This window comes from Drosophila yakuba, chromosome 3L, assembly GCF_016746365.2.
Source record: "Drosophila yakuba strain Tai18E2 chromosome 3L, Prin_Dyak_Tai18E2_2.1, whole genome shotgun sequence".
Lineage (NCBI taxonomy): Eukaryota > Metazoa > Arthropoda > Insecta > Diptera > Drosophilidae > Drosophila > Drosophila yakuba.
Window position 1 is genome coordinate 23,078,080 of NC_052529.2, and position 12,271 is coordinate 23,090,350.

The 12,271-nt window shown below is 42.7% G+C and overlaps 1 protein-coding gene across 3 annotated transcripts; it reads left to right on the plus strand.

Annotated features, from left to right (window-relative positions):
* The first annotated feature begins 859 nt into the window (after window positions 1-859).
* Window positions 860-11,557, plus strand: LOC6535202 (cationic amino acid transporter 3). Of its 3 annotated transcripts, none has more exons than XM_015195604.3 (3): window positions 860-1,181; window positions 9,066-10,196; window positions 10,266-11,557. In XM_015195604.3, exons 2-3 carry the CDS (start codon window positions 9,068-9,070, stop codon window positions 10,955-10,957), a joined length of 1,821 nt encoding a protein of 606 aa, XP_015051090.1. In that variant the 5' UTR covers window positions 860-1,181; window positions 9,066-9,067; the 3' UTR covers window positions 10,958-11,557. The 3 variants fall into 3 exon arrangements, with proteins under 3 accessions (XP_015051090.1, XP_015051085.1, XP_015051089.1); XM_015195599.3 differs by having other exon boundaries at window positions 860-1,115; XM_015195603.3 differs by lacking the exon at window positions 860-1,181 and adding an exon at window positions 6,083-6,208.
* Window positions 11,558-12,271: the final 714 nt, after the last annotated feature.

Genomic DNA, 12,271 nt, shown 5'->3' on the forward strand with positions numbered 1-12,271 from the left:
TGTATTTTAGTACGAAATCGTGTGAGTTATTGGTTTGCCAATTGTCAAAATGTACTTATGTGTACATTAGCGTATTAATATCTAAAATCAATTCGCAGAATTCGAATACGCTTGAACATACACACAAATATACGTTTTATAAACATCCAATTTATACTCCCTAGCAGTCGTTTAAAAAGTAATATTAAAGCGTGTTTCTAAATTTATATCACTATACCCGTTACCCATAGATTAAAAGGGTATACTAGATTAGTTGTAAACAGTTTGACAACGCCCCTTCTAATGCCCACAAAACCGCCAAGATTGTCACGCCCATACATTTAACAAGTTTTAATTTTTCTTCAATTTTTTTTATTTTTTTCCTTAATTTTTATCGATATGCCAAAAAAGAGTCTACCAGCTGAGTAACGGGTATTTGATAGTCGGGTAACAATACTTTAACCTTCTCTCTGGGATTGTCCTTGTGCACGCTCTAAGATAATTTTAAATATACTTGTAGTAAATGTGATTAATGAACTATACTAAAGTACTACTTCTGCATGGAACCAGTGTTGTTGATTACTGTAGTATTAACTGTTACCCATTTTAAATTTTAAACCCCTTATATACCAGTTTTGTAATTATTTATTGATAAATTAATCTAAAAATTGATATTATTGATATTGATTTTATTTCTTACTTTATCTTAAAATTGATATGTTCAAAGCTTAATTAGGCTATGGTATTCTCATGCAGCAATTAAAATGCTACCGACTGTGTTGTCCCGTTAGTTTTTGCGCGGATCGTCACACCTTCTCTTTATTCCTCTTGATTCCTCTTTGCATTCGTTGCTAAAACGATGTGCGACACAAGTATTCGTCTGCAGTTTGTTTTGTCGCGGATTGGGCTTAATGCATTTCGGGAGGAGCGCGGGAATGGAGAGTTAATTACTGTTGTTGTACCTTGACGCGATCGCAGGCTTGTATGTAAAATAAAGCGAGAATTATTTACGAAAAGTGCTTTCAATAAAGTGTCGTTTGACTGCCGATTGCCGTAATCCCAATCCGCACTGCTGCACATCACGTAAAAGTTATAACCTATCGAACCTGAAACACAGAAAGTTTAAGTAAACTACGGTAATTCCGGTTTTGGAGAGCAGTCGACTGCTTTTTTTCGGCATTCTGAATTTTTATTACCCCCTGGTACTTTCTTTTTGTTTTTGTATTCCGCATATACTATGTAATGTACAGTATTTGCGACATTGAAAATGTGAATATTAGTTAACATATGTGCATATTTCTAACGATTGTGACAGACTAAGAATTAATAAGAATTATGCTAGAAATAACCATATTTTTGTACACGTTACTCGTAGAGTAAAAGGGTATACTAGATTCGTTGAAAAGTATGTAACAGGCGGAAGGAAGCGTTTCCGACCATACAAAGAATATATTCTTGGTCAGGATCAATAGCCGAGTCGATCTGGCCATGTCCGTCTGTCAGTCCGTCTGTCCGTCCGTCTGTCTGTCCGTATGAACGTCGAGATCTCAGGAACTACAAAAGCTAGGGATTGAGCATACAGACTCCCAAGACATAGAAGCAGCGCAAGTTTGTCGATTCATGTTGCCACGCCCACTCTAACGCCCACAAACCGACCAAAGCTGCCACGCCCACACTTTTGAAAAATGTTTTGATATTTTATCATTTTTCTATTAGTCTTGTAAATTTCTAACGATTTGCAAAAACACTTTTTGCCACGCCCACTCTAACGCCCACAAACCGCCAAAAACTGTCACTGTTGAAAACACTCTCCCGCACTTCTACTAGCTGAGTAACGGGTATCAGATAGTCGGGAAACTCGACTATAGCGTTCTCTCTTGTTAAATATATATTCGTTGAAAACTATGTAAGAATTAAAGGGAAGCGTTTCAGGATCACTTGCCGGGTCGACAAGACTATTTACATATGTATGTACGTCTCTCTGCCCGTCCGTAAGAACTTTCACATCTCTTGCCAATTTCTATTGCTATGCCAAAAAATGCTACTGCCCAAAACTTTCACGCCGACACCTGTAAGAAATGTTTAAAGGTTATTCATTTTATTTTTCTTATTCCCAACCAATCGATATGCCAGAAATATTTCTCGTTTGCACTTCCCCTAGCTGAGTATCTGATAGTCGGCAAGCTGGACTATAGCGTTCTCTCTTGTTAATAACTGATTTTAAGAAATTGAATTATAAATTACGTTTCAAGTTTTTTTGCTATTTACAGTGGTGATTTTTTTTTAGATTCAAGAGTTAATTATTTTATTATTTTACAACAATTAATCTTACCTATGGCTTCCGTTTTTCCAACAACACCATTTTTTACTGTAATATCTCATTTTGAATTTTAATTTCGGGATTATTGGAAGCAATTCATGTATGAATATCATAGAAATTAATCGTCGAGAAAAAACGGATCTGAATGTCAAGTGTAAGAACAAGATAATTAAATTGTAAAATTTCTCGCTCACACTCCCACTAGCCGAGTACAAAGTATCTAATAGTCGAGGTACTCATCATAGCGATCTCTCTAGTTATAATTGGATTAGCTTTTTCAGATTTTGAAATCAAAGAGAGCAATGTGATTTGATTTTTATTTTGGTAGAGGTCGTTACTGGGTACAATTAAGGTCATCAGCGATGGCTTCACCTTAGACGTGGATTAGCGGAGTTTTGGCAATGATGATCTGTACTTGGAGTAGGTTAACACTAGGTTGAAGGCTTACTTTCCTGCGATCAGATAATTTACGGCACCGTATTGGCCCGACTATCGGTGAGAAGTAGGTCGGTAAACGGCACTTGGCAACCGAAGCTGATAAAATAATCTGTTCAGGAATAGGAGTGATTTGTTGTTCTCCCCAAAACCAGATTTCAATCAATAATTTTAACAGGCAATCTTAGCTGATTTCCAGAAATATTATCAGTATCAATTTAAAGAATTTAAAGTACGCCGAAAGCAGGTAAATACATTATTCTCTAAGAGCCGTATCAGAGTAAGATTACTTTGTAATCGTGTAATCGGTGATTTACAGAGATAACAACAAAATTGTTGTGGTGGGTAGTTGGCTTTGGCTGGGACTCAGATGGCTGTGATTCACCCCATTGCAATTTCTTGTTGTTTCCCCTGTGCATTCCATTTGACTTGCTTTTTAGCGCACCATTTACATATGTAGCTATTTCGCAGTTACCCTTACAGTTCCAACAGGCTTCGCGAATGTCAAGTCAAGAAAACTTCTCCCGCTCGACGAAAAAGGCAGCTTAAAAGTCACAAACAATTTGCAAGCAACACTGAGCACTCAACAAGCCGTATTAAAAGAGAACCCATTGTTATAGGCACGTTAAATCCCCACAACCCGCACGTCCTCGACGGCTAATGAAAAATAGTCAAGATTTGGAGTACGCAAAATGCTCTCCCCGTTCGCTGTGAAACTTTCTGAAAAGTCCGAAAATGCACAGAGTTCGCTGACTTCTACGTAATTAGACGGCTTGGGGTAGTGGATGGTAAACGCAATCTCGGTGATAAGAGATGTTCATACGTACAAACAGGAACCTAAACACTTCTCCGGTAATAACGTCTAACGGTATTGACAAATAAATCTCAGAAACAGCCAATCAATCAATTTCAAACTCATTGTCTACTTATTGTTCCTTCACAAGTGTCAGCGCAGCGTGCGAGCTCGAAAACTGTTGATAATGGAAAACAAATTCTGACAAAGTATTCACCATAATCTTTTTTTCACGAAATTTAGGTCTGGAGTGTCTATCAAATGGAGCCCGTTGACAGGAGAATCAGACTAAGGGACGGGCTCGTACATTGTCTATTCTTGGTTCCTTGGAGCTGTAAGGACGGCCTCAGGAATTGGTAAAGGCCATGCCAGATAATGTTCAAGATAGTGCGACGAGGAGTGAGTGGGCAACACCCTCTCCATTTCTGTTATCTCTTATCAGGTGAACTCACGAGTCGCGGCCAAATACAATATGGGAATTGCTTGTTTCAGTGCAGTTATCTCTTATCGCGAGTCTTGCCAAATGGATGAGGGCCTACTTTAATTGCATCAGATATTAGGCAAATGAAATTATATGGCACCGCCGACGCGACGGAGGCCGACTTTGCACTAAGCCAATGCATGGGTGCGTCTTCTTGCCCCTCGGATTTTTGTAGGCCCAAAAATCTCGAGCGATTAATCTGCCGCTGGGGAAGATAACGTATGTTTGTGTGCTCCTGAACCCGTGGGATTATACAATTTGACTAATTTTTATTGTCCGTCTGGGAAACGCTATAAAAATGCTTTGATCCCATCTAACGAAAAGGAAAGATGAAATAAAATTGAAAAGATATTTACAATCCTTTTGCTAATTGAGGGCCATAAAGGCAAGAAAAGTGTCAAAGGAAGTGTTTATGAAGTTTTCATTGAAACGAGCCAGTCAAGTGCTTTGAAAAGGTGGCTAGTGGAGGGCAGGTCGGCAGTTTGAACGCAATCGTGCTGGGATCGTAAATGCTGGGCCGCAGTTGGGGGCTCATAAATTAAAAAGCAAATATATTGTGCGGATCGTAAACCGATTTGGCGTGCCATAATCCCCCGATATCGCTTCCCAACTGCTCCATTTTGGACACGTAGTGGTGGCGCTGGCAAGAGAGACCAAGTCCTACCTACCTACACAAGCCAAGACGTCTGGCGAAGGTGTGAAAATGTTTAACCATGGTCAATGAATTGTTCAAATATTTGCAGGCAATCGATTAAAATTAGCGATCAATTACTTCATCTCCGGCAATCATTTGTATCACGCACCGGTGACGTCACAAAACGACCATCTGACGTCAAAATGCCTCGACGAGCCCTGAGAAGAGTGGTACCGCCACGAGATGGCCGTTAATAACACATCAAATAGAGACGTTGGGATTTCGCTGTTTATTATTCGCCGCCACCCCGTTGCATTGGCGCACATGTAATCGCAGCATGGCGATTGGAGTCCATGTCTCACTGCGATTCACATTGCAAAGAAGTAGGCCTACTGGAGGTAGGTAGGCTGGACTATGGACTGGCAAACGAGATTTTAAGATGTTTGGGGCTTTGTGATTTGTTTTTCGAGTTTGACTAGCCCCTTCCACCGCCTCGGCCCCTTTGAGAGCCAGTCTCGCCTCTGTTTGGGCCGTGCCTTGCCAGGCAGGCAAGAAGTATTTTGACAAGTCATTGGTCATGGGCCGTAGCCTCCGCTTAAAATTTGAAATCGGAACCCAGTGGTGAACCGCCTGATCAATTTGATATGAATTGCGATTTGGACCCGGCTGAAGAGCCGTCTAGTCCAAGTCGAGGTGTGGAAAAAAACTGAGCTGCGTGATGAAAAAGTTTTCGTAAGCCCGAAAGGTGTTTCTCTATCAAGCAGAACAGCTGGCAGATGTTTTCAGAACATTTTAGTGTCTTTCGGGCTTGGAGTTGCAGGCTGCGCTAAAGGCCCCCAACAGGGTCAAGGTCGGATGCCAGGTGATCGCCGTAGCCACGCGCGTTCATTGGTATGCGTTTTATGCGACTTGACTGTATTTTGTTTACGCGAGTTTACGGCTGAAACTTCATGGCTAACGGTGGCGAAGCTTGCTCGACTCGCATTTTTCGGTGTACCAACGTGCCAATGTAGCTTTTGCGGGAGCGGGACGGGCACAGTTCACATTGTCCGTCCTGCAATCCACAAAATAATGTGGCCCGAACCGCTCGACAATGGCTTATCGATGGCACGAGCGGCGGTCAAAAACAGCTTATCGCGGTGACGTCAGGCCGCCGAGGCTAGTGCAGCTGCTAACACCCGCTATTAGGCGACATATTTATGTAATTGGGAGTGGTTGCCCGAGTTCAACATACGGCTCTGAGACCAGGTCTCAGAATCTCGGCCAGTCCTATCGTCTCGAAAAGCAACATTATATTGCCCTCGGCCACGAATCGGATTGATCCGGAAATCCAGGGCGACACGGCTTTCGTTTCGTTGGGAAAAAGTGGTTAGCAATCTGCCGACGCGTCGGCCAAATGCGAAACCAAAGCTTTAACCGATCCGCCAGCAGCACACGACGATCAGAAGCACTTTGGAGAGCGTCGCGCGCGGTTACCTGATCGGCAGATATTTTGTTGGACTTAACGCGACTGAAGTGAAACGGTGCGACTTTCAACTCGAGCCGGCGTAAAAATAAAGAGGAAAAGTATGTGTTTTTCAGGACCCAACTTACCGACTGTGTGTATTGGTATTGTTCTTTGAAGTGTGAAAAAACTCGGTGCCTCGGTAACTGGCGGTTCGTTATAAGATTTGTTATCATTAGGCCCAATCCCCAATCTGTCTGAAAGCAAAGAGAATTATCATAAACTTAATGGCGAGCTAATAAAATTGTGTAATTCATAATTGTCATCCAGAACAACGTGAGCTTTTATCAAGAAAAGCCCAAAAATAATGAAAAATAATTGTAAAAACAGTAAAAAACACAAAAAGAAATAAAAATCCACACCGATGCAGCATGTTCGAGGAATATTTATGCTTCGCTATAGGCGTCAACTCTTAATTAGGTATAGACACGATTTAATTTTATGTTCTGCCTTGGCAATCCAAATGCTGTTCTATCGACCTACAAGCTTCGCATCTAGTAAAATGTTTGACAGTCTCTAGAGTGTATTACATTTTATTACGCGGCTCCAGCTCAGGGATACACTTTTGTTTTTACAACCCAGTTGACAACCGTACGCTAGCAGATAAGTCTGTGAAAACAGGTTATCGATATCAGTGCAAGTATTGGCTGTAAACTTGTAACCACTCCGTCGGCCGATTTGACGGTTTGTTAGTACTCGCACTTGCAACGTCCCAGCGAAAGCTCATCATCGGTCCTCGAAAGAATCAAGGCCGGCTTTTGCTTGCCACCCTCGAAATCTATCCAATCGATCCACTCTACAGCCTCTTGAGTTCCTCGACATTGATCCTTGCTTTTACAGCGATTTCGCCAGCTAATCTGAGATTCCTACATTGAACTTCGGCCGATAAGATAAAGCCAGGCGCGTGCTTCAATGGCTGCTAGGCGGTTTATCGGCCGGTGGGGTTGGGTAAAGCCAAATAATTTGAACTTGTAAAACAGTCAGGTACTAGCCCGATTACGGCAACTATGTCGTTAATATTATGATTATTACTGGGTTTCCCAAAAACAAGTCACGAGCTGACAAACTCCAAACCTAATCGTTTCTCTTTTCCTTTTGACAATTACATTTATGAATGTAACATCTGATTTATCTGAGAAAAAGTCTTTAAGCGCGGAATTCGAATTGCCAATTATATACGGAATAATTTTCAAAACTATGACAAAACAGTGCGATAACAAATCCATTTGCAGTTCGAGTTCTATGACACATCAATGTATGTTTTTAAAAGCTAAATTTGTTAACGCTTATAATGCAGAGAGATTTATTGACCTTATAATATTCACGATCATTGTAGCTTTAAACTATAACTTTCTTGAGAAGCAAATTGGAGGCTAATTTAAATTAATAATTGCTGTGCTTTGGGAATTTTAAGTGCTAAAAGACTTTCAAAGTATCAATAATTATACGTTATTCGTAGAGTAAAAAGTATGTAACAGGCAGAAGGAAGCGTTTCCGACCATACAAAGTATATATATTCTTGATCAGGATCAATAGCCGAGTCGATTTGGCCATGTCCGTCTGTCCGTCCGTATGAACGTCGAGATCTCAGGAACTACAAAAGTTAGAAAGAGATTAAGCATACACACTCCAGGGACATAGACGCAGCGCAAGTTTGTCGAATCATGCTGCCACGCCCACTCTAACGCCCACAAACCGCCCAAAACTGCCACGCCCACACTTTTGAAAAATGTTTTAATATTTTTTCATTTTTGTATTGGTGTTGTAAATTTCTATCGATTTGCCAAAAAACTTTTTGCCACGCCCACTCTAACGCCCATAAACCGCCCAAAGCTGCCACGCCCACACTTTTGAAAAATATTTTGATATTTTTTCATTTTTGTATTAGTCTTGTAAATTTCTATCGATTTGCCAAAAAACTTTTTGCCACGCCCAATCTAACGCCCACAAACCGCCAAAAACTGTCAGTGTTGAAGACCTCCTTCGCACTTTCACTAGCTTAGTAACGGGTATCAGATAGTCGGGGAACTCGACTATAGCGTTCTCTCTTGTTTTTGAGTTGTGCTGATATATGTTTACTTGCCTTGCTTTGAAACGCTATCAAATATTAAATATACACAAAAGCATTTCAATGGCAATCGCAACAAGCATTAATTATCCAAAAACACGAGACATTGTACTTTGCTGGAGCAGTTTAGAGTGATTAATAACTTATACAATCCGGACGTAGCCAAACAAAACAATAAAAAACGCTATATTCGAGTTCCTCGACTGGCAGATACCAGATAGTGGCAGTGCAAACGAGAAATTTCAAACACATTCAAACATTTTTCACAGGTAGGCGTGACAGTTTTGGGCGGTTAAGCGTTATAGTGGGCGTGGCAAAAAGTTTTTTTTAACAAATCAATAGAACAAAATATCAAAACATTTTTCAAAAGTGTGGGCGTAGCAGTATAGATTGGTTTGCGGGCTTAGAGTGGCTTTGCAACATCGGTTAATAAACTTGCACTGCGTCTATGCCTCAATTCAACTTTATAGCATTTATAGTTCTCAACGTTTATATGTTCGGAAACGCTTTCATCTACCTGTTACATACGTTTTAACAAATATACTATACCCTTTTACTTTACGAGTGACGGGTATAACCACGACAAGTGAACAATCTTGATTTGAGAATGATATTCGATTATAGACTACTTTTAGACTACTGATTAATAAGCTTACGCATCTGTTTTTTATCGAGTAGAGGGATAAAATGGTACCGAATAATTTAGGATCTAAGTATGATGGAAAGCGATTTAAAAGCGAATTAAGCTTCGATCGCAGAAATCGAAGCAGGTTGTTATGGTTAGGTTTAATTGTCCAGCTCGCTTTTATGTTATACAAGTACATAATTATGACCGATCTGATTCTTTTAAGCCATGACCAAACTGTGGATGGCACTTACGCGTCGCAAGACGGAGGACGTGAACGAAGGCGAGTCCCAGTTGGCGCGAGTTCTGAACCTCTTTGATCTGACTGCCCTGGGAGTGGGCAGTACTCTGGGACTGGGAGTCTATGTGCTGGCTGGTCAGGTGGCCTTCAACACCGCCGGGCCAGCGGTGACCATTTCCTTTCTGATTGCGGCCATCGCGTCTGCCTTCGCGGGAATCTGTTATGCGGAGTTCGCCGCCCGTGTGCCCAAGGCGGGAAGTGCCTACGTATACAGCTACGTGACCATTGGCGAGTTCGTCGCCTTCACCATAGGATGGAACCTCATCCTGGAGTATGTGATTGGCACAGCTTCAGTTGCGCGCGGCCTGAGCGGCTACTTCGACTCTCTGATCAACAACACCATGTCGAAAGCATTGAATGAGTCGATGCACATCGATGTAGAGTTTCTGGGTGACTACCCCGACTTTTTGTCCTTCGGAATGGTTCTGCTCCTGGCAGGCATCCTTGCCTTTGGCGCCAAAGAGTCTAGCTTCCTGAACAACATTTTCACCACAGTCAATCTGGTTACGATCGCAATCGTCCTGGTGGCCGGCGCCATGAACGCCAACGTCGACAACTGGCGCATCCCGGAGAAAGACGTTCCTGAGGGCTTTGGCACGGGCGGCTTCATGCCGTTTGGCATTGCTGGAGTGATGGCCGGGGCTGCCAAATGCTTCTACGGATTTGTGGGGTTTGACTGCATCGCCACCACGGGCGAGGAGGCCATCAACCCAAAGCGCAACATTCCGCTCTCCATCGTGGTGTCGCTGATCATAATCTTCCTATCCTACTTCGGAGTGTCCACAGTACTGACGATGATGCTGCCCTACTACCTCCAGGATAAGGAAGCACCCTTCCCGCACGCTTTCGATGCCGTCGAGTGGTACACCATTAAGTGGATTGTGACCATTGGCGCTGTGTTTGCGCTCTGCACTAGTCTGTTGGGCGCCATGTTTCCACTGCCTCGCATCCTCTACGCAATGGGCAAAGACGGCATATTGTTCAAGAAGTTGTCCACAGTGAACAGCTACACGAAGACCCCGCTCCTGGCCACCATTGTTTCTGGAATCTTTGCATGTAAGTACGCTGTCAGAAAGTGTCCCTTTCGTCCTTTTACTTATAACTCTACGTCCTTCCCTTCCTCAGCAATTATGGCCCTGCTTTTTAACCTGGATCAGCTGGTGGACATGATGTCCATTGGAACCCTGTTGGCCTACACCATCGTTGCAATTTGCGTGCTAGTGCTGCGCTACCAAGACGAGGATATGACCAAGTTGGTGTCTGTCAAGGCTCCGAACGTTTTCCGGCAATTCTTTAACGGCAACTCCTTCCGGGTGCCCAATTCTATGACCTCGTCAATCACCAAAGTGGGCATTGTAGTATTCGCCATATTTTGCCTAGTCTGGTGCTCCTTCCAAAAGGTCTTCGACCTGGACAGCACCGGCGGGATTGTGGCCCTCAGCTTGGTGGGCGCACTGTTAATCCTTATTTGCGTGGTGATCGGCATGCAGCCGGTGTCGACCATCGAGCTTACCTTCAAGGTGCCGCTGGTGCCGTTCGTACCCTGCCTTAGCGTGTTTGCGAATTTGTACCTGATGTTTCAGCTGGATCTGAACACATGGATCCGCTTCCTTATTTGGATTGTGATCGGCTTCGTGATTTACTTCTGTTATGGCATGCGGAACTCAACGCAGATAAGCAGGAGTCGCAACCACGCCGAGGTGGCGGCAAACGCTATGCAGAACCAGGAGCAGCACGAGAATCCTGGCTTTGAGCCGGACTACAAGGTCGAAAACGGCCAACTGCCCCCGCCGTACGAGTTCTCGGAGAAGCTGTAAGGGCCAGAGGCTCTTTTAGCTGTATACACTGTAACCCTTTTCAACAGCTTAAACTTTATTCGACTTTGCATCTTCTTCTGAATAGAACCAAGACTCATCTGCCTTCTTAGCTAGCACGTTTATGTGAGAGAGATGAATAGATTGCGCATGGAAATTAAATAGATCTGCACTCGGCCGGCTATATTTTTCAGGCCCTTGGGATTTGTTATTTCTGTGCGCCTCAGGACTTCTAGAGAGAGCTCAGAGCAGACTCTATTTTACCATTTTATTGTTTTACCCCTCCTTCACCAACCAAATTTTAATCAAGCCAAACGATTCCGCCGCAATGCCCTATTTGTTGTGATATTTGTAAATATACTTATATATAGATTAATATTGGTCACATATTTGTATGTTTGTCACAATTAATATCGTTATGTTAATGGAATTGTATCATAATATGTATGTCATCGCGGATATGCGTGCAGTTCGCCGAGCGTAGCCGCACTTAGTGTTTAAGCTTTTTAGCTGCTAAGCCTCCCACATTTGTTATTATTAGCCAAAAGAGAAACGAATTTTGTCCCTTCTTGTTTATTAAAAATGCAATGATTTTCAACATAACGTGGTTATTTTGTCTGTAACGTAGAAACAAAGACAAATCCTGGGGACACGAAACGGAATGAGAGCTCATAAATATTTATCCACGGACTGGTGCAGTCGGTCTTTGAGCTCCATTCTTTGCAACTTTGCAGGTCTCAACGACAGAACCAAAACTACTTTTTGGGCTTGAGCAGCCCATTCCGAGCGTATTTATTTGTTCCTTTTGGCAACGAGGACTGGGACTGCCGTACTGTCCCAAGTCCAGAACCCACTCTGTTTGCTAACCGGCTTAGTTAAATGGTAAAGAATCTGGCCTCCGACGCTCTTCGTGTCCTCCACTTTCTCCACTCCTCCCAAATATCTAAAGCCCTGGGAAACTTCAAGAGTAAATAGTCGGGACGGGTCGAAAAAATCGCAGCGCATAGCCAAAAAGCCAGACAAAAGTTGCTTGGATAATGCAAACAAGCACACACACTCAGTGCAGCACATATGAATAGATGGGACGGGTCCTGAATATGCCAAATGGAGGATTGCCATCGCCGGATGGTCCACAAAGGCGTCCACTGAGAAAATACAATTGTTTTGCCCGGATTTCGCCTTAACCCCTTCTATTTCAATCTCTTCCCAGTACTAATTTATGCACTTTAAAAGCATATCAAATGCTTACGTGGCAGAGAATGGCTGGCGGAAAGAAAAAAAAAAGGATATTGCGGAGAGGAGTGTAATTTGACTTTT